This window comes from Octopus bimaculoides, chromosome 18 (assembly GCF_046866305.1).
Source record: "Octopus bimaculoides isolate indiv1 chromosome 18, ASM4686630v1, whole genome shotgun sequence".
In the NCBI taxonomy this organism is placed as follows: domain Eukaryota; kingdom Metazoa; phylum Mollusca; class Cephalopoda; order Octopoda; family Octopodidae; genus Octopus; species Octopus bimaculoides.
Genome location: NC_142945.1, coordinates 12,020,603 through 12,044,822, shown reverse-complemented (window position 1 = coordinate 12,044,822; position 24,220 = coordinate 12,020,603). Strand labels below are relative to the sequence as shown.

The following is a 24,220-nucleotide window of genomic DNA, read 5'->3' as shown; positions in this document are numbered from 1 at the left end:
CAGAAATGCCAAAGACGGTTTAACAAATTCAAAAATGGTGATTTTAATCTTTTGGATTGATAAAATAAAGCACCAATGAAATACTGTAGTTTATTTGTTTCTCTCCTCAAAATTGCTAACCATAAATCCTGCAATAGACTTCTATGCCATGGAAACTGGGTACTGACCTTATGCGCTCTACAGTGGCGTGAGAAGAAAAAATTGTACCATTGGATTTATGATAAGGATAATATAACTATGTGTTGGTTAGTCCACATCACTCCCTAAGGACCAAAGGACGGGCTTCCCAGTTTCCCTGGCATGGTCCATCACAGGATTACTCATTTTTATCTGCTGAGCAGAATGAAATGAAGTGTTTTGTTGGTCCAGGGACCGAAACCACAATATTACGATCATGAGTTCAACATCTTAACCACTAAGCCATGTGCCTCCACAAAGGTTAAGTGTCACATTGAGGAAATTAACTGTAGTAATATTAACATCTATGATGAAAGATAATCCAAAGTTTCTTTTTTAACCCTTTAGCATTTAAACCAGCCATATCCAGCCAACATACTCTGCCTCTTTTACATTCAAACTGACTAGATCCAACATCTCCCACCTGCTCTACAATGTCATAGTTGTGCTGTTGGCACTCCGTCGCTTACGATGTCGAGGGTTCCAGTTGATTCGATCAATGGAACAGCCTGCTCGTGAAATTAACGTGCAAGTGGCTGAGCACTCCACAGACACGTGTACCCTTAATGTAGTGCTCGGGGATATTCAGCGTGACACAGTGTGACAAAGCCGGCCTCTTTGAAATACAGGCACAACAGAAACAGGAAGTAAGAGTGAGAGAAAGTTGTGGTGAAAGAGTACAGCAGGGTTCGCCACCATCCCCTGCCGGAGCCTCGTGGAGCTTTAGGTGTTTTCGCTCAATAAACACTCACAACACCCGGTCTGGGAATCGAAACCGCGATCCTATGACCACGAGTCCACTGCCCTAACTACTGGGCCATTGCGCCTCCACAAAATAACGCATGATTAATTCAAGACAATACGGATAAATAAGCATTACATTTGACAGAGTAATCTGAATGTTAAAGGGCTAAATAAGAAAGTGCATGTAGTGACAGCCCTTCACTTTAGCGCATGGTTTCATGTAATTCCTGGTATCCCCAATTCTAATTTGTCATATAGGAATTACAATTAATAGTATCACCATGTTACTAACCACTCAGTTATCTATTGTGATTCACAGAAGTTTATCACAGTTTATTTGGCTTGCATAAAATAATCATAATTTATGACTGCTCAATATTGTGACAGGTTTAGCAAAATCTATATACAGTGATAGGTTTAGCAAAATCTATATTCTTAATCAGTGATGGTTTTGGCTATAAATTTTGCAGAGTAATTATCAATGTCAAATTGTAGAAACCTAGACCTTTGGTTGGGATGCTAATGAAGTTAACTGTTAACTTCCGGGGTAGTTATTGTTAATGATACAATAAACAATAATTTTACTGAATCTACCTATATCTGATTTCATTGAATTTATTGATCATCTAATTAATCTCTTACTACCCACCTCTCTCTCTCTCTCTCTCTCTCTCTATATATATATATATATATATATATATATATATATATATATATATATATATATATATATATATATATATATATACATACATACAAGCATACACACACACACACACATGTATGTATGTCAATCTATGTATCTATCTACCTATGTATCTCTCTCCTACTCTCTCTCTGTATATATATATATATATATATATATATATATATATATATATATATATATATATATATATATATATATACTAGCAGAAATACCCGGCGTTGCCCGGGTTAAAGAGAATAATGAAATCTAAAAACGCCGTCTAGACTACGCATCATCTTTATATATAGAGATGTATATACACACACGCACCCAAACACACGTATATATATGTATATCAATATAAATATATGTAAGTCAATGAAGTTTCGTAAAAGAAGGTGATCATGTACATACTTTCTTGCTGTTGTGATTATAACACCTCATTGTAAACTATGTTCCTTGTTTTCCCTTGTGGAGCATATACAAATAGGTTTTTTGTTGCTGCCCACTCTTGAGCAGCCAACATACAGTTGTCCATGTGAGAAGCAGGGCTCTTCCAAGAGAAGACCAGCTACAGACAGTGTTTGACCCTGATATTTGTTTATGGACATGGCAAAAGTCACACGAAGGGGGAATTGTAGTCTTCTGAATGTAAAAGGAATGTCTGCTCCTGATGGAGTAAGAGGAATTCTTGGAATAAAGACGTCATCCCCTTTTGCACATCCAGAAAGAATGGTAGCCTCGATAACGTGTGACATCATTTTCTAAATAATGCTCATCTGTTATGTTCGGGTTAAAATTTCATCAACATCAAAAATATATGAATTTTCATGGGAGTTATGGCCGTTATGCAAAGAATATAATTTCCAAATTTCATAAAGATCCATTCAGTACTTTTGACGTAGTTTTAGATAAGAAAACAAATGACTAATGTGTGTGTTTGTGTGCATGTGCATGTGTGTGTGATGGGTGTATATATGTATAGATATCTGTATGCATGTATATATGTATATATGTGTACATATTACATGTACATCTATATATATATATATATACATCTACACATATGTATACATATACATGTATGTATAGATCTATATATATATACATATACGTGTACATTTATATGTATACATATACATCTCTCTCTCTCTCTCTCTCTCTCTCTCTCTCTCTTTCTCTCTCTCTTTCTCTCTCTCTCTGGAAGTATCTGTCATTACAGTATCGAAATGGTGTACATATACATGTATATGTATACATATGCATCTCTCTCTTTCTCTCTTTCTCTCTCTGTGAAAGTATCTGTCACTACAGTATCGAAATGTGATTGTTTCAGTTAGTGGAATAGTTTCATTTTTAAAGTGAAAGTATTTGACATGAGTGTTTTTGTTTCACTTTTGACACGTAATACTTAAATAGTGGAGGGGATATTATGTTGCCGTGTGCTCGAACTCTGCAAGAAGTTAATAATTTTTTTTGACTAAAACACAACTGGAACCCTAAGTAAGGCATGTGTAAAATTTGAATGAAATTGGTTGCGTAGTTCTCGAGTTTTAGGGATTCACACAGACAGACAAACACATTCTCATTTTTATATATATAGATATATATATATATGTATACACATATATATATACACACATGTATGTATGTATGTATGTATTCATACATAGAGAGTGGCTGTGTGGTGGAGGAGCTAGGCTTGCTTTCCAGCCATGTGGTCTCAGGTTCAATTCCAAATTTCTACTGTAGCCTCAGGTTGGCCAAAGCCTGGTAAGTGGAATTAGTAGGCAGAAACTGAAAGAAGGCCAATATAGGTTGTGTGTGTGTGTGTGTGTGTGTGTGTGTGTGTGTGTGTTGTGCATTTGTGAGTACCCTCGTCTTAGTATCATGTGATGGTTGTAAACAACCCTCATCATCATGCAAGTGAGGTGGCTTTCCTCCAATCTTCCATGAAAATATGTCCAGCCATGGGGAAATATCCTATTTGGAAACAGGTGAGGGTTAGCAACAGGAAGGCTATCCAGCTGCAAAAAAAATCTGCCTCAATAGAAAAAAGTGGATGTTAACTGACAATGATGATGATGATGCACGCATGCACACACACGCACGCACGCACACAGAACACACACATACAAGGAGGTGCTGAAAAGTTCCTGGCTTTAAGAGTATCGCAAAAGGCCTGGTTGGAGACTCAACCTTCCGAGTTCTTTTACAAGGCTTAGAAAAACTGAAGAACTGCTGCAATAACGTGTGTGTATCTGAGTATATGCATATATACGTACAAGTATGTGCATACCTACATCTACCTGTATATATAGGTGCAGATCTGGGTACAGGACGTTGCAAACAAAACGTAGACAAAAAAAATAATAATAACCAGAGTACAGAAAACACACAGGCCACATAGAGAACATTTTCCTTCATCAGCTGCCACCATTCTAACACAGGCGTTTCGAAGAGTTAGGGCAGGATGCATCAAGAGAAGCATAGTATGGTAAAATTTATTTAACCATTGGAAATTCTTATATCACAACAATTGTTTCGTAACTTAAAACATGCCTGTCAATCATTTCCAGTCTTCTGCAAAAAACATGTTTTTTGTATTAGGGAAAATATGACCTTTCTTGGCAGTAGGTAAGGGTTGGTGACAAAAAGAGGGATCCAGTTGTAGAAAATCAGTCCCAACATATTCAGTAGGACTCATGCAATTCTATAGAATTGCAGGCAAGCATTAAATACGTTTGTGTGTGTGTGTGTTCATAGGAACAGACATGGCTGTGTGTGGTTAGAAAGCTCACTTTGCAACTATTTGGTTTTGGGGTTCAGGTCCACTGCTCAGTGCAATGGGTGACTTCTAATCATGGGCTGACAATGCCTTGTAAGTGGATTTGGTGGATGGAAACTATGTGGAAGCCTGTCCTATGTATATGTGCGTACATATGTGTCTGTGTGGGTGTATGTATATATATACATATATAATTCCTGTACTTCCAAACCTTCTAATATACATATATATATATATATAATATAATATAGGATAAAATCTTTATAAGAATTTATCAAGTAGTCAGCGTGAAAAAACCCATAAGGAAAAAAAAACCCATCGTTTTTTTCCGTAAATATAATTTATATAAGGGCATTACTATATAGTAATGCCTCACGCTTAGAGGGACTAAATAAGTCAAAAACTACAAAAAAATAAGCACATTTTTTTGGTAGTTTTTGACTTATTAAGTCCCTCTAAGCGTGAGGCATTATTATATAGTAATGCCCTTATATAAATTATATATATATATACATATATATATGTACATGCATATATATACATAGATACATTTTTTTTTTTTAAATTTATGTATTTCAGCCAAGTGGCTGCGGTCATGCTGGTGCACCACCGTGATTTTCACGTTCCTCGCATGGCTCTTCTCCCCCACCTGACATGGTCCAATCAAGAGTTTTGATGGCACATCTGGTGTATAAGAGAATTTGACATAGCTGCCCTAAACTGCGTCTCATTACGAGCCATTGGTTCGTCTGGTACCGTGGAGAGGAAAGTGTCAAGTTTTGTCTTGAAGACCTCCGTATCCATGTCTTGCATGTCTCTCAAATGTTTTGGCAGGGCATTGAAGAGCTGAGGTCCTCTGAAACCGAGGCTGCTGCAGTATCTCGTTCTTATGTGAGATGCAGTGGACGGTACCTTTGGCACCATGCAGTGGCGACCCGTGCGGGCGTTCCTGTAGTACTTGATGCCAAAGTTTGGCACCAGTCCTTCCAGTATTTTCCATATGTATATTATCACATATCTCTCCCGCCTGCGCTCCAGGGAGTAGAGACCTAGTGCCTTCAGTCGCTCCCTGTAGTTCATCTGTTGGACTGTGGCGATCTTTTTTGTATAGTGCCGCTGAATTGCCTCGAGTTCTGCTGTCCGCTTAACACTGTGTGGTGACCACAACTGAGAGCAATAGTCTAGGCGGCTCAGAACAAATGTCTTCCACAGAGTCAACATGACTTTTTGATCCCTTGTACGGAATGTCCTCAGTATCCACCCTGCCAGTTGTCTGCACTTTGCTGTCAACTTGACAATGTGCATGTGAAATGATGCATCACTACACATGTTGATGCCCAGATCTCTTACTGTTTGTGGTTCTGGGATTGCAGTACCTCCAGGCCCTGTGTATGCCAGTTGGGAGGTGCTTGTGGTCTTGTAGCGCAGTACTTGAAATTTTTTTGCATTGAACTGCATATTATTTTGCATATATATATATTAATACATACATACACACACACACACACACACACACACACACACACACACACACACACACACACATATATATATATATATACATATACATACATACTTACATATACATACACACGCATACATATACATACGTATATTTATGTGTGCATACTTGTATCTCTTGGTTATCCCCCACTGCTTGACGACCAGTGTTGATTTGTTTACATCTCCGTAACCTAGCGGCTCAGCCAAAGAATCGATGGAATACGTAGCAGACTTAAGTAAAGCAATTAAAAGAACTTTTCAATGCGCTGTTCCAACACAGCCCCAGCCCAATGACCTGAAAGCAGGTAAAATAAGGTAAAAGACGCGCCTATATAACAATAATGTGTGTGTGTGTGTGTGTGTGTGTGTGTGTGTGTACGTTACAGAAACCGGGAAGCCGGACCTAAAGAAGATCTACTGTGCCCGTCAACTTAGCCCAGCCCATGAGTATGGTAAAGACACTCGAGTAAGATGACACGTCATAGGATCGAACTCCAGAACCTAACCACTGTGAAACTTATGATCCAGTCTGCCACACATACACATACACACACAATCGCACACGCACACACAAATGCACGCGCTCATATACATCTATATATGCGACGTATGGAGTAATTAACGTGTGTGTGAAGCAAAGACTGGGTTTGCTGGATTCTGTAGCGCATGTTACCCATCCTGGCCGGGACGTCGCAGGCTTTTTGCTCAGCAATACAACGCATCGCCCGGTCCAGGAATCGAAACCACGATCATAAGTAAAACACTAACCACTAAGCCACGCGCCTTCACACACACACGTGTGTGTGTGTTTATTATGTGATGTATGTATGTAGTTATGTGGATTACTGCGATCACCTGATCGAAACCTGTCTATATATAACTCTCTGTCTGTATGTGCGTGCGCGCGCAGACGCGTATTTGTGATTGAGAAAGAGCGAAAGACATACCAAACCGTCCCACGTCGAAAAGTGGGGCGTCTCTAGGTGAACCGTGTCTATAACCCGGTTTCGTGTCCTGTGCCGAGTCATTTCACTTTCGCTACTCAATTTCTTTCAGAAAGCACTACTAGCCACCCCTTCACACTATCTTGTTGCATTCTGTTTTTCGGGTACCTTTGCTCAACATTTGACTTCATATAACAACACTAGTGCGTAGTAGAAATATTATATTCTTCATTTGAATTTATTTATATATGAAGCGGTTTTACAATATGCCTTTGAATTGACCATTTATAGTAAACATCACCCATTTATACATTTTCGTATCACTAAATAGTATATATATATATATATAGTACAGTTTTCTATATATGGCATGCAGATCAATGTTATGCGAAGACAGAAATCCATCCGTCCATCTGGTGGAAGGTGACACTACTACGTTAAGGTGAAGTACAAGTATTATTAGTGGGATATCTTTCTTTCTAACTGGATGGCGTATATAGTTTAAACGAAAACAGCACATTAATAGAAATAAATATAAAACTATCATGATAACCAACATTTCTTTTTTTTTTTCACCTCACAGCAAATGACAAGCGTCAAAGTGTTCAACCAGACTACGATCAACTATTTATAAGACACAAACAACAAACAAATTAAATAACAAAAGACGGGATGATCATTATTTAAGAATACAGGTGTGTTGATGGTGATTGCTGTTGCAGGTGTGTGTGTGTACGTGCGTGTATTATTCAACTAATATATATATATATATATATATATATGAGAGAACTGGAGGTGTAAAGAGATCTCTATATGGGACGGTAGGAGAATAAATAAGGCATATTAGTTACTGCTACCCACGTACAGTGGTCGCGGTGTCAGGAGTTGCAACAACGTTGTAGAAAGTTTTACTTACCTTTCCAAATAAAATCATATTGCTCTTCCGTTGCCATGGCTGCAGAGGGATCCGGCGGTTGATCCCCGCCAGTGATAGTGTATTGATCCAACGTGGCTGTAATCGTTCACACACACACAGGTAGAAGTGGAGGGAGAAAAAGAAAGAGCGAGATTTTCTTATAAAAGAACGGATGGACGAATAGCGTTTAGCCTACGTACCCAACACTGTGTACGACATTTTAAAAAAATTCTTTTCTTTATCTTATAATAGTTAACTGCGTGAATGTATTTAGATCCATGCCATAGTATGTATGTATATATATATATTATTTTTTTCAGCAGATTTGAAGAGGTATAAGGCTGGTTAGCATTCGAAGTACTTGCTTGGCTACTAACATGGCTACACCGTGACGCAACAGGCTTGACATAGGTTGAATCATTCACTTTCTACCCGATGTCCTGACCTAGAAACGAAAACCTCTAGCTATAGGACAATACGGCGTGCGTTCTACCACATAGCCATTCCCCTAAAACTTTCCTCGCCTAATTGTTTATTATATATAAATGTATATTTACAAACATATATACATGTTATATATTCACCAACTTTTGTTCACTATATGTACACGTTGTTATTGTTTCAGCGAAACGCTTTCGAAATAATTACGACACATTACACTTTCTTCCTTAAATTTTTTCTCTTACCGGTCTCTCTATCTTTTTCTTTCACTCCCTCTCTGTCTCTCTTTTTCAGCCTTTCTTTCTCTCAATCTTTCTTTTTCTTGTCTTCCTACTCGCTCACTAATACTCGTTCTCTCTCTCTGTCTCCCATCCACCTTCTATCTCTCTCTCTGCAATTCTTTCTATAAAACTATCGCGCACTTCGGATCTATGTAGTGCGCATACCTTTCTATCTGTCTAATGCGCATACGCAGAAATACTGGTGTGTATGCGCACGCACACACACACACACACACACACACACACACACACACACACACACACACACATGACATACTCACACAAATGCAACACCCTTCTACTTTGTTTCCTCATAACTTTCAGATGGTGTAGATTCCAATTATATCGGAACTTGTGGAAAAAAGAAATTCCGCGAGTAAAGACAGGAATTTCGGAAAGGCCTTGTGCCTCTATTAGAAAGGATTACTAGGGTCGATATAATCGACTAGTCCCCTCCTCCAAAATTCCAGGCCTTGTGCCTTTAGTAGAAAAGATTATTATTATTATTATTATTATTATTATTATTATTATTATTATTGTTCAGTAGTTTTATTTTTATAACGTGCTTTCACTTCACTACCGAGCGCAGCTCTGTGCGCCTTGGGTATGTGCTGTGGTGCTCTTATGTTTACTGTATTGAAAGTGTTTTGCGTAGAATGTGTGCAGTACCCAGTAGTGCAATTTTCTGTATGTTATATATATTTGTAAGTCCTGGTGTTTTTGTTATGTATTTGTCTGAATATTTTTTTATTATACCTAAGGCACCTACTATGATAGGAATTGTTTCTGTTTTTAGATTCCACATTCGAGTTATCTCTATTTCCAGGTCTTTGTATTTTGAAAGTTTTTCCATTTCTTTTAGAGAAACGTTGTCATCTGCTGGTATTGATACATCAATTAGAAAGCATTTTTTTTCTTCATGATCTTTGACAACTATATCTGGTCTATTTGCCTTAATTTCTCTATCTGTGTGTATTGGCATATCCCAGAGTATGGTTGCTTTCTCGTTTTCTGTGACCTTTTCTGGCGTGTGTTTATACCATCTTTTTTCTGTTGTTATTCCATAGTGTTGGCATAGCTTCCAGTGTATATAGGTCCCAGCTTTGTCGTGTCTGTGAATATATTCCTTCTTAGCCAGGACTGAGCAGCCAGAGATAATATGATTTATTGTTTCTTGTCCATCTCCACATATTCTACAGTTACTTGTTATATTTCTTTTCATTATGTGTTTTTGGTAATTTCTGGTGGGGAGGCTTTGGTCTTGTGCAACAATTAAAAATCCTTCAGTCTCTGCTTTGAGTCCTGAACTTCTCAGCCATTGCTGGGATTTTTCTCTGTCTATTTCTTTCGCATTTAGTTTAGCCCAGTATTTACCATGTAGGGGCTTTTCTTGCCATCGTTTTATCATGGTCCGTTGCTGTTCTAGTTTTAGTTTGGATTTCATTTGTTTTATAGCTTTTGTTGTTTCTTCTTCTTCTTCTTCTTCTTCTTCTTCTTCTTCTTCTTCTTCTTCTTCTTCTTCTTCTTCTTCTTCTTCTTCTTCTTCTTCTTCTTCGTATTTGTTAGGTAGATTGATTTCTTGTTTGTATTTGTCAGCTTCCTTAAATACTGAAAACAGTTTTTTGTTTTGCTCGTGTGTTGTTGTTGTTGTTGTTGTTGTTGTTGTTGTTGTTGTTGTTGTTGTTGTTGTTGTTGTTGTTGTTGTTAAGGCGGCGAGCTGGCAGAGCCGTTAGCGCGTTGGATGACATGCGCAGCGGTATTTTGCCCGTCGCTACGTTCTGAGTTCAAATTCCGCCGAGGTCGACTATTCTTTTCATCCTTTGGGGTCGACAAAAATTCTGGGGTCGATGTAATCCACTGGTCCCCTCCCACCAAATTTCAGGCCTTGTGCCTTTAGTAGAAAAGATTATTATTATTATTATTAAGGCAGCGAGCTGGCAAAATCGTTAGCACGCCGGACAAACTACTTAGCGACATTTCATCCGTCTTTATGATCTGGGTTCAAATTCCGCCGGGGTCGAATTTGCCTTTCATCCTTTCGGGGTCGATGAAATGAGTACCAGTTACGCACTGGGGTCGTTATAATCGACTAATCCCTCCTCTAAAATTTCAGGCATCGTGCTTTAGTAGATCATAAAAACAAACATTGATAGACACACACACACACACACACACACACACACACAGAGGCTTACATACATATACGAGTGCGCGCATACACTCTCATACGCATATATTTTGTGTATGTGTGTGTGTGTGTGTGTGTGAGTGTATGTACGTGTGTGTTTGCATGTGTCATTTTTGGGCTTATTTCTAAATTTCTGGCCAATGGAGAGAAAAAGCCGGTTTCAAATCATTGGAATTTCTACACCAACAATTATGCATGATTGTATGCATGTGAACTAGTATTTGCTCTCAGTGCATGTGCAGTTTTGTACGCTTTGTTACTCTTTTACTTGTTTCAGTCATTTGACTGCGGCCATGCTGGAGCACCGCCTTTAGTCGAGCTAATCGATCCCAGGACTTATTCTTTGGATGCCTAGTACTTATTCTATCGGTCTCTTTTGCCGAACCGCTAAGTTACGGGGACGTAAACACACCACCATCGGTTGTCAAGCGATGTTGGGGGGACAAACACAGACACACAAACATATACACACACATACACATATATATATATATATATATATACGACAGGCTTCTTTCAGTTTCCGTCTACCAAATCCACTCACAAGGCTTTGGTCGGCCCGAGGCTATAGTAGAAGACACTTACCCAAGGTGCCACGCAGTGGGAATGAACCCGGAACCATGTGGTTGGTAAGCAAGCTACTTAAGCAAGCTACTTACCACACAGCCACTCCTGCGCCTGTTGTATGTATGCAGTGGCGGACTGGGTCTAAAAATGGTTGTTGCCAGGAAACTAAGGGGTCCACCCGCAACTACAGTGCTATTATTTATTTATTTATTTATTTTGTTAAAAGTATTCTTTTCAACTATTTAGAGACACTGTAAGGACGAAAGGGAAAGTCGACCTCGGCGGAATTTGAACTCAGAACGTAACGGCAGACGAAATACCGCTAAGCCTTTCGCCCGGCGTGCTACCGTTTCTGCCAGCTCGCCGACTTCGCAACTTCTAATATTGACCATTTAATGTAATACTTTGTTTTGTTATATCGTATTGTTATGCTTTGTTTTGTGCTATATATATATATATATATCAAAGAAATCAAGCCACAAGGCTTTGGTCGGCCTAAGACTAGAGTAGAGACACCTGCCCAAGGTGCTACGCAGTGGGACTGAACCCGGATCCATGTAGTTGAGAAGCAATCTTCTTACAACACAACCACGCTGCGCCCATATGTGTGTGTGTGTGTGTGTGTGTGTGTGTGTGTGTGTTTGTATATATATATATATATATATATATATATATAATTACTAGCAACGGAAGCTGTATTAGTAATAAAAGTAACTTTTATAGCCAAGTTAACGTAGATATGTTGTTAGAACGCCGAATACTGCGGCATCCGCATTGAGAAGTGCTTCTATTTATATTATATTATATCATACCATATTATACTATATATATATATAATTATGATAATAATATTAGGGAAAAAATTTCCAGATTTGCAGGGAAAAATTCAATTTAATTTAGTAAAATTAAATTAAATTTCACAATGTATAATAGAATATATAATTTAGAGAAAAAAACCACAATTATTTAATTCATTCATGAAAATCCACAATCACATATAGAAAAATTTAATTAGTAAATACACTAAAAAGACCTATAATAAAAATCCCAAAAGTACAAAGTAATAAATATTAAAATAGTAAAATAGTAAAATATTTTAATATTTATTACTTTGTACTTTTTTGATTTTTATTATAGGTCTTTTTAGTGTATTTACTTATCAAATTTTTCTATATGTGATTGTGGATTTTCATGAATAAATTAAATAATTGTGTTTTTTTTCTCTAAATTATATATATATATATATATATATATATATATATATATATATATATATATATATATATATATATATATATATATATATAATGGACTCTCCAGTCGAAGCCGACGTATGAGTGTCCAGCTTTGGCCGAACTACCTGCACAATTGTTTTATTTATAGCAATCAAAGTTATGTGTCGTACATGAAATTCACCTTGCCTGGACAGGTGCACAGGTGTACCACAGATCAGGCGTCGAAGAGCAACATGAGATGAAGTATTTTGCTCAAGAATACAACACACCACCTGGTCTACGAATTGAAGCTATGATCTCGCGAACTGCACCTTAACCACATGATCATGCGCCCTTACTAATATATTATATTATATTACATTACATTATATTGTATTGTATTATATTATACATTATATATATATGTATATATGTATACTTTTAAAAAGCCAAGCCCGGGTATTAAGAAAAGCAGATGTCAACCTTGGGTAAAATTTGAATGTAGTGTGCATAGAAAAAAAAGCAATTAGCGCTTCTGTTTCTTTCAGGAAACGGGCGGGTAGACCACGATAAGAAATGCCGAAGCTATACATGGTTGGAACAATTACTGGAGTTAAATAAACTTTTTATCAATACATGCTATAGAAAGAAAATATAGAAACAAAAAACTATTTCTTTAACAGTTAAAGGAATATATCAGCAACTACTTCAGTACTAGTTCTGAGACGTAATTGAGAGGGAGTTGGAGGGAGGGAGAGAGAGAGAGAGAGAGAGAGAGAGAGAAAGAGAGAGAGAGAGAGAGAGAGAGAGAGAGAGAGAGAGAGAGAGAGAGAGAAAGGGTAGAGGAGTGAGGGCGAGAGAGAAAGAGGGAGAGAGAGCAAGAATGAAAGATGTCTTAACGAGTACAACTGATAACAACTTTACTTAAATGCACACACAGATAAGACGGCAAGCCGGATTAGGTATATGCATATTTCCTCACAGATTGATTACGGACACAAATACATGCACACACACATACATACATACATACATACATACATACATACATACATATATACCCTGTTGTTGATGTTGAAATTCCAATGAAGGAGCCTTGGATTTCGGTTAGAAACCGGTTCTTTCTCTATTGGCAAGAAATCTTGAAATAAACTGGATAATGACATACATACATACATTCATACACAATTGACCAGACATAGTGATTTGGGACAGAGAAGACAATCTGTGTTCAGTGGTGGAAATCAGTTGTCAAACGGCAACATAAAGTTAAAGATCAACGAAAAAGATAACACCTACGCTGAACTTTGAAAATTTTAGAGCTACTCCACCCGGATTACAAGCTGAGATTTATAATAGTAATTATTGGGGTACTTGGATATGAAGCAAACTGCCGGAAAGGAGGAAGCTACTTCGAAGATTACAGATATAAGCCATCAAAGTAATTGTCAAAATATGTAAAACATTCCAAGATTTTAGCATGTATAAGTACATATGCACATTTAGAGACATGCAACAATATGTATGAGTCTACATACATAAAACAATTGCATGCAGATCTGCAAATGCACTAACTCTAAATACTTCGACATATTCTAAATGCATACACAATTATGCTGTTGATGCTGAAACTCCAGTGAAGGAGCTTCGGATGCAGGTTCGAAACCAGCTCGTTCTCAATAGGCAAGAAATCTAGAAATAAACCTTGGTAACAAGCGCGCGTTGCGTGAGCATACACAAATGTATAATAAAGACAATGAATAATATAAGAAGTTGTATTAGTTTGACGCTGAAGGGTTTAAAGAAAGGAACGTTTGACGTTTTGGATATATTTATTCTTCATCAGAATGATAAGAAAGAGAGAGAGAGAGAGAGAGAGAGGGAGAGAGAGAGAGAGAGAGAGAGAGAGAGAGAGAGAGAGAGAGAGAGAGAGAAAACAAAGACGTGTCAATTCTGACGTTTTTACGAGAACGCCATTTCTACTCATATCCTCTTTTACTCTTTTACTTGTTTCAGTCATTTGACTGCGACCATGCTGGAGCACCGCCTTTTAGTCGAGCAGATCGACCCCAGGACTTATTCTTTGTAAGCCTAGTACTTATTCTATCGGTCTCTTTTTGCCGAACCGCTAGTTGACGGGGACGTAAACACACCAGCATCGGTTGTCAAACGATGTTGGGAGGACATAGACAGGCACACAAACACACAAACACACACACACACACACACATATATACATATATACATATATACATATATACGACGGGCTTCTTTCAGTTTCCGTCTACCAAATCCACTCACAAGGCTTTGGTCGGCCCGAGGCTATAGTAGAAGACAGTTGCTCAAGATGCCACGCAGTGAGACTGAACCCAGAACCATGTGGTTGGTAAGCAAGCTACTTACCACACAGCCACTCCTGCGCCTCCTATGCAAATTTGTGTTACGTGAGGACATGTGTATATTTGTGCAGATGTGTGTATGTGCATGTGCGTGCGTGTGTGGCGGGGAAAGAGAATGTGTGTGCATTACATCTCTTAAAGAGGGAGGTAGAGAACGATAAAGAGACTCGATGACGGAAAAAGAAATTTAGAGTATGACACAATGTGGAAGAATAAAGAAAAAGAACGACACACAAACATATGGGTATATGTGTGTATATATATATATATATATATATATATATATATATATATATATATATATATATATATATATATATATGTATATATGCATATATATGTGTATACAAGAAACCGATATACCCGCACACACATGCACGAACAGACGCATTTAAAAGCGAATTCACTTGTATACATACAAGCACACAAAATGCATGTATATATAATAAAAATGAACCATTGAAGTTAATTAACCAGAATTAATTATAAAGAAACGAATACAAAAAATTGCAGACACAGACGCCTTTACTCTCAACACGCATTTGCAAGCGCCTGTTAAGAGGTGCATGGCATCGTTTGAAAACGCGATGTTGTCTCGGTGTCATGTTGCCAGACCGAAGCTACACTCATGTGTATGCTTTAATGTTTCTCTCTGTCTACCCCTTCACTCACTCACTCACTCACTCACTCACACACACACACACTGTCTCTGTCTTTCTGTCTCTCTCTTTCTCACTTTTTCTGTTGGTCTCCAGTGCCGCGCACTCTTTGAGAGGAAGGTAGAAGAGAATATAAGGTAAGGGAGATGTGTGACAGACAAAGAGATTGCCCGTGCGGTAACTGAAGTGGGGGAAAATTATCAAGAAAGCATAGACAGAAAATATATGTATAAGGAAAATAATAAATAGACAGGTAACGTGAATTCTAAGATACAATTTCATATAATTTTGTGTTTTTAGGACAAACTAAAAATCTTTTTGCAACTATATTTTTGCTGACTTCCAAGAAAAGTGTAAATTTGTGGATTGGGTCTGCGAGTGTATAAGTCTTTGTCCAACTAACAATGACATTACTGAAGTATGACAGATAGTTTTCCATGTCAAATCAAAGAATATTTTTTAAGTGGTGATACAGTTAGCAATAGTAATGAAGCACATCTTTATCCAAATGAATGTTTTTGTTGTGATAAAAAAAAAAAAGAAGTTCCCCACAAATGGTTTCAATACAGTTTTAACAGAAAGATTTGGAAGAACAAGATGAACGTTCCCCAGTAATTTTTTTTCATGTAAATAAATGTTTAAGTTAATTAAAAAAATTTGCCAGCTAAATCTTATAAAATGACAATGTTCTAAAAGATGTTTATATGTTATATATGAAAATAAAAATATTAAAGATAAAAGAAAAAAAAATTGCATAAGTGTGATTCTCATAGTAGTTGCGTCCATTGCTCTTCGAATAACTGGTACAGCTAATGACCATTGCAATGGAACAACATGTATTCAGCATATAAAGAATCTCAATGGCACAATTATTTGTACAGTTCTTTTGATTGCTCCGGACGCCCACGAAAAGAAAATGTTTATTTACCCAGAGAATACACATGCCACTCAAGTGATTGTGCTCTCTTATGCATAATGCAAAAGCGTTAGTTTCCTGTCAACATTTTCTTTGTTCTTACAATTCACGAAACTCAAGGCCAGACGCTTGTTTGAAGGTCGACATCTACCAAATGAACAATGAATGCTTTTCACAGGGTCAGCTTCATGTAGCTTTGTTCAAAACAGAAAATTCAAGCATTGTGACAAAAATTAAAAATAAAATTAACCTTTTGCAAATAATATTTTTATATACAAAGCATCTGTGAAACTATATCGTTTATTATAATATTATGCAATAGATAAATTTTCTGATACAGCTTATCTTCCTTACATAATACAATACTGATATTAAAGAAAAACGACGATCACACTAAAAAATGTGTCGAGGATCCTTTCTGAAAAGGCGACCGTTTAATTTCTCAGTTTTTATTTAGATCAACAAGAACCCGATGTTTTGTCGGCCATTTTGTCTAAATAAATCGAAACGTAAAAGAATTTTCGTCATACTTCTTAGCTCTCCTCTCGACAAGACGAGGCCATCTGTCACTTTTGTGCCCAGCTGTATATCCTTCAAAGTAGAACACAATAGAGTCGGCTATTTATCGACTACAATTTTCAGATGTTGTAAATAGGTAAGATATTTATGTGAATGGGCAAATGATTTCCTCTGCTCTCTATATTTCACTAGATTATAAAGCATATATTAACGACCAGAAACCAACTGCAGTTGGGGTTTTCTTTTTTTTTCTTTTTCGAGTTTACCTTGTCTTCTCTTAGAAGAAGTTCCAACGAGAATTAAGGGTCTTCCACGCTTAGTGGTTTTCATACTTATTAAACTATAATTGGGGTCTTAATAGGTGTTATTATTGCGGGTCAAAGTAAACCTGGAACAATTGTTGCTAAGAGGTGGTTTCACACTCCTCAAAACCCTAGAACTTCTGTATCAAGGCCCTACTTCTGGATGCAGTTTAAGTTTACGGATCTTTCTGAATTGACGGGCACCATAAGTCAAGTCCAAGTGGGGTAACCACCCAAAAGATGTCATCCAGGAGTAGCGCCACTTGACTTAATGTTTTCTTTATGAGAATCTCTGAGAATTCAACGAGACTTTGTGTTTTTATCCAAAATGGGGGCAAACACCATTCCTCCATGTGATCAGCTTGGAAAATTGTTAAGATATTAGGACATTTTTCATACATGGAACCAATCCAATGGTAGCCTTAATACGCAGATAAGGAAATTCTATCTACCAATGCGGTGTTGAACACTCATTTTCGTCGTTCGACATTTACGGATATATATATATATATATGTATATATATATATATATATATATATATATATATATATATATATATATATATATATATATATATATATATATATATATATCGGTGAGTAGTTCATATGTACCTACAAACATACGTCTCTCTCATTCGCCATGATAGATCGCTGACCACTGCATTTATATTTTTTTCTCCTTGTTTTTCTCCTTATTTTTTTCTGTGTTCGTTTCAGTTGAAGAGCGTAGCTCGAAACGTCAAAGACTTTCTCTATTCCCGAGCGTTAAACAAATACATCCATTTGTTGTTTACACCACCTGTCTTCGTCTGTTGTTTTTTTTTCGTAAATTCTCCCATATATATATATATATATATATATATATATATATATATATATATATATATATATATATATATATATATGTATGTATGTATGTATGTATGTATGTATGTATGTATGTATGTATGTATGTATGTATACATGCATATATACATACATGAGTGCGTGTGTGTGTGTATATATATATATATATGCATACACGTACACACACATGTATGTATGTATGTATGTATGTATGTATGTATGTATGTATGTATGTATGTATGCATGTATGTTTCCGACAAACACATTTAAGTAAGCTACTTTTCTAAAAGATGTAACATGAAGCCTATTATGTTTCTCTATAAATTTTGCTGTCTTATTATCAAACTTGAATCTTCGCAAGCTCTGCAAGAGCCCGTGTTACTTTATAACTTTGCGTTATTGTTCCACTCAGACTAGACGAGATCTGTATCTCTGCTAGTATGTCGGGATTAAAACTGATATAGATTGATTTATTGTCATTATTCTCACCATTTTTATCTTCCACAGATGTCTCAATATGTTACTTTAAACAGAATATTGTGGAGTACATTGCTGCGACTTGGGTCATCTAAATGTTTAATTAATGCATACATAAGTACGTACGTACGCCCCTACGTGCATACATACGTACATTCGTACGTACATGTATACATACATTCATACATGCATACATACATGCATTCATTCATGCATGCATGCATACATATATATATACATATATATATACATACATACATGCATTCATACATACATGCATATATGCATACATACATACATGCATGCATTCATACATACATATATATATACATAGATGCATTCATATAGACATACATACATGCATGCATCACATACATACATTACATACATACATGCATACATACAAGCACACATATATACATACATGCATACATACATACATGCATGCATACATACATACATATATACATACATACACACATACAAGGGCTATTCCAACTCATCACTTGACAGACCAGTCGAGTGCGAACAAATTATGCCTATTCGCTGGAGCCTACCATCAGCTTTAAAAAAAGAAATCTTCCCGCTATTCTTCAGTGAGCAGGGATGCACGGTCGAGTTCGGATCTCGACAGAGAAGAGTTTTATTTCGCAGTTAGCCTCATGTAAACTTTGACGCGTTACGTCTGTTCCTGTCTTCCAGCAGAAGCCATGTCACGTATTTGTTTTCCTTTTCTACACTGCATACATCATCAAGCACCAACTGCGTAAGAAACCCAAACGTATATTTTCTGACAGTATCGTTCAAGACGTATTTCAATAATTTTGCCGTGTTAATGCTCTTTAACGGGTTGAATAAACCGTCGCATTTAATCCAACTTGGTTTTCTCGTTCTTCATTTATCTACATGCACAAAGAATACGGGAACTCAAACCAGCTTAATTCTCTCAGGTTCATTCTGGCACGCAACGATTGTACCTGACAGGTAATACTGTAAAGGTTAAATAGATTTCAGATGGGTAGGGGAGGATTCCGTTATTTTTGAGAAAGTTGTGGGAAAACAGCTCTTCTAAGAGAAACATACTCTGACGAAAAAAAAACTTTCAGTCAATATAGTAACAGTCATTTTGCAAGGCTTGTCACTGCAACTCACTATGGTGACCGAGAAAAATGTCAAAAGTGTTGTACGGGCATTTATCACTTAAATCCAGTGACCTACAGATGTCTCACCCGTGAGATGGCTATCATCTCACAAGATGAGGCAATCATTATGTATGTATGTTATTATTCAGTTTCATTTCAAGATTTCATGTCAGTAGAGAAAGAGCCGGTTTCTAATCTAGATCCAAAGCGCCTTCATAGGAATTCCAACATCAATAGGGTATGTACGTACGTACGTGCGTACGTATGCATGTATGTACGTACGTACGTACGTACGTATGTATGTATGTATGTATGTATGTATGTTTGTATGTAGGTGTGTAGATTTGTATGTTTTGTTTTATGTATGTATTCTCATGCATATGGTTGCATGTCTAGACATGCTCGTATACACTTAAATGATAAACTTCAGAATCACTCCGTTTCTAACCCCATTGCACTTAAACTATTTCATGTAAATAATTATGTGTGTGGTTAATTTTGATTTATCATTTATTTTTTTTCAGTCGCAAGACTTCGGCCATACTGGAGCACTGCCCTGAAGAATTTTTGCCGAACGAATCGACCCGTGTTTATTTCTGTTTTAATGTCTTGTAGTTATTGTATTGGTCTCATTTACCAAACCGCTAAGTTCCATAACCGCACCAACACCGGTTGTCAAGCAGTAGTGGGGAACAAACACAGAGACATAGACAAACGGACAGACAGACAAACACAGACAGACACACACGCACATATCTCTCTTCCTCCCTGTCTCTCACCTTTGTTCCACTTCCTCCCTCTACCACTCCTCTCTGCTCACATGTGACTTGTGGTCACTTCTCTCTTTCTCACTCCAGCCACCATGAAGGCGAGACGAACCTACTTTTTCTCCGTCCAGCTTCGTCATATCACTAGCGTTCAATATCCCATCGCGTTTGGCCCCACGGCTTTTTAATGTTGGTTTCACTGTCCATTTTTTCCTGTCTTGGTTTGTGTTTGCTACCTTGGAATCCTCTGTTTAGTGGGTTGATCCACTACTCAGGAAGAAACTATTCTAAGAGTGCGTCCTGCCTTATCTTCGAAACGCCTAGTTTAGAATAGAGGCAGCTGATGAAGGAATAATTCCACAAATGGCTTGTTTGTTTTCCTATGTGTTCGTTCCGTTGTCTGTAGTTCAATTTTCTAACGTCCTGTACCCGAATATGCATCTATATACACATGTAGATGTAGGTATGTACATATATGTGTGTACACATACATATGCTTATATATCCTTTGTATATTTATATATATATATATATATATATATATATATATATATATAGTTTTAGGGAAAATAACCAATTTTCAAGAACTCATCGATGAAAATCCACTATCACATATAGAAAAATTAATAATTAAAAGCACAATAAATGAGTATAATATCTTATGATATTTACTTTACTTTATATTATACTCATTTATTGTGCTTTTAATTATTAATTTTTCTATATGTGATAGTGGATTTTCATCGATGAGTTCTTGAAAATTGGTTATTTTCCCTAAAACTATATATTTTATATATACTTTATCTATAAGACTCAATTTAATTTTAATTTTTTATAAATTGATTTTAATTGAGTTTTTTACCTGTAATTTTGGATTTTGTCCCTAATATTATTATTATTATTATTATATATATATATATATATGTGTGTGTGTGTGTGTGTGTGTGTGTGTGTGTGTGTGTGTGTGTGTGTGTGTGTGTGTGTGTGTGTGTGTATGTATATACGACGGGCTTCTTTCAGTTTCGGTTTACCGAATCCACTTACAAGGCTTTGTTTAGCTCCCTGGGGCTATAATGGAAGTCACTTGCTCGAGGTACAACACAGCCATGCTGTGGGACTGATCCCAGATATATCATTCAATGAATTTAAGTAGATTATCGTAATTTACGAAGAAAATGTTGTCTGTAACTTCGAAGTCCCGCCGTTCATTGGCCTCGTGGAACTCTGTGAACGATTGGTGAAATTTCTAAGACAGTGTCAACTTTCTCCTTGTAGTACACACACAGACGCACAGACACGCGCTCACACACGCACATGCACACACACGCACATGCACGCACACACACACACACACACACATAGACACACACACACACACACACACACACACACACACAAAATTTATGAGAATGTGCGTACGGCCGTTTTGTGTGTGTGTGTGTGTGTGTGTGTGTGTGTGTGTGTGTTTGTGTGTGTGTGTATGTGCGTATGTGTGTGTGAGTGTGCGCCGCGCGTGTGTATAACTATGTAGAAACAAATAATCCAGGGCGCGTTCAACATTATAGCCAGTGCTCCGTGACTCAGCTTATGTATCAGCAGGTAAAGTTTGTCTTGCTATCCTAGTTTCTCTATCAACCTATCTATATCCCTTCCTCCTTCCCTCCTCTCTCACCTGTTCACCCTTCTCACTACCTCTACCACGTGATCAGAGTGTTTCGTATAAAGTTTATACAAAGTTTATTGTGTGTGAGTGTGTGAGTATGTGTGTGTATGTACGTGTAAGTAAAAAGTTTTATATATATATATATATATATAAACATTTTTTGTACAGTTTTGAACCACACATACACACACACATGTATATATATACGTATGTATACGAATATGTATATATATATATATATATATTTCGTGGAATGAGAATGTTATACATTGAAAGTGTCGCCCTTCTCCACGTCGGCAAGTTTGCATAGTTAACGTGTGTAAATTTGCAGATAGGTAGCTGGATAGTTTGTTAGCTTGCAAGCTAGCTAACTAGGTAAATAGAATGAATGGTGTGTGTGTGTGTGTGTCTGTGTGTGTGTGTGTGTGTGTGTGTGTGTGTGTGTGTGTGTCTGTGTCTGTGTGTTTGTCTCTGTGTGTGTGTGTGTACCTGTGCCTGTGTGTAGATAGATGGATAGATAGATAGATAGATAGATAGATAGATAGATAGATAGATAGATAGGTAGATAGATAGGTAGATAGGTAGATAAATAGATATGTAGGTAGATAGATAGATATATAGAGAGATAGAGAGAGAGAGAGAGATAGGTAGATAGATACATAGTTAGATAGAAAGAGAGAGAGAGAGGGGGGAGCCATCTGTCAGTTTATGGACTGTTTTGTTTTCACTTCTGACGGAAAATATTTGAACTGCATCAAACTATTTTGTTTACATTTTCCATGACCTCAACCGAAAGCTATGGAACAATAGTAAATCGCCCGATGCTTTCATTTGCTGTTTATCACAGATGGAGTTTGTTGATTAGCATGCAGTTTACTGTCGCAGAAAAAAAAAGTCAAAGTAAATCGTTCTAAAAAAAATGAAAGTAAATTGAGATCAAAACCAGAAGTGATGACTGCAATATCCCATAATTTCATGTAAACAATATATGTGATAGTCTAACCCACATATACATTAGATGAATTATTATTATGTAGAGTTAAAATGGTGCGCTGGCAGAATCGTTATCACAACGAGCAAAATGGAGGCGAGTGTATTAGGTGGAGCCGCGTAGCTTAGTGGTTAATGATGTTGGAATCCTGATCGTATGGTTGTGATTTTGATTCCCGGTCTGAGCGACGCATTGTGGTCTTGAGTAAAACACTCCATTTCACGTTGCTCCAATCCACTCAGCTGGCAAAAAAAAAAAAAACGAGTGTTCCTGCGACGGACCAGCGTCCCAACTAAGGGGGGAAAATATATGCTTCATGGAAAACGGGAACCGGGGATCTTAAAGGAGGAACGACGGTGTTTGTGGCGATGTGCATTCGTAAGGTGAAATTCACAGTTATTGTGGGGCCAGGGATTTGAAGCGACACTAGAGGTTCCAGTTGCCAGCTGTTCAAACTCTGGAGGAGAGAGTACAATATTTATTTTCGTATTGATTGGGGTCTGTGCTGTTAGCATGGATCCACAAAGGAATGTTCTTGAGGTTTCTGTTTATGAATGAGTAATGGTTGTCTTGGAACATCTGGGTTTGTATAATGCTTGGGTGCAGAAGATTAAGGTGGAATGAGGAGTGGTATCATGTATGTTAGGAGTGGGTATGGCTGGAGGTGACAGCAGAGGCGGAAGTGTGGAGGAAAGAAAACCGATTCTTGTGGTACACCAAACTTGGGAATTGTTGGAACTATCTATATGTAAATCGATGATCTATAGGAATAATAGCTTCAACTATATAAAATGTATGATGTGTTTTCATAGCTTACTAAATTTCTCTCAGAGGCCCTGCGGCTAAGCAAGGTGAGCAATTAGGTAAAACGATATGGAAGACGCTGTTGGACAAGGAGACATTTGCTTGGGACTATTTCATTTCACAAAACTCTCCAGAATTTTTGAGAAGACCCGCATGAGATAACTTGTCGTTTCTCTCCTCCTTAAACTATAGCGAAAGAACCTAATGGACTAACTCGGCACGATTTTAATTAGTTAATAATACTAAATATCTATCAATACTTCACCTAAATGTTGGAAATA

At 37.2% G+C, this 24,220-nt stretch overlaps 1 protein-coding gene across 1 annotated transcript in view; it reads right to left on the bottom strand.

The window, feature by feature from the left end:
- LOC106868658 (ras-related protein Rab-11B) overlaps positions 1 to 8,665 on the bottom strand; it is a 49,335-nt gene extending 40,670 nt beyond the window's left edge. The window contains exon 1 of the mRNA XM_089365762.1: positions 7,761 to 8,665. Coding sequence (XP_089221888.1) covers positions 7,761 to 7,797 — 37 coding nt within the window. The 5' untranslated portion in view covers positions 7,798 to 8,665. The remainder of the gene's footprint in view (positions 1 to 7,760) is intronic.
- Positions 8,666 to 24,220: the final 15,555 nt, after the last annotated feature.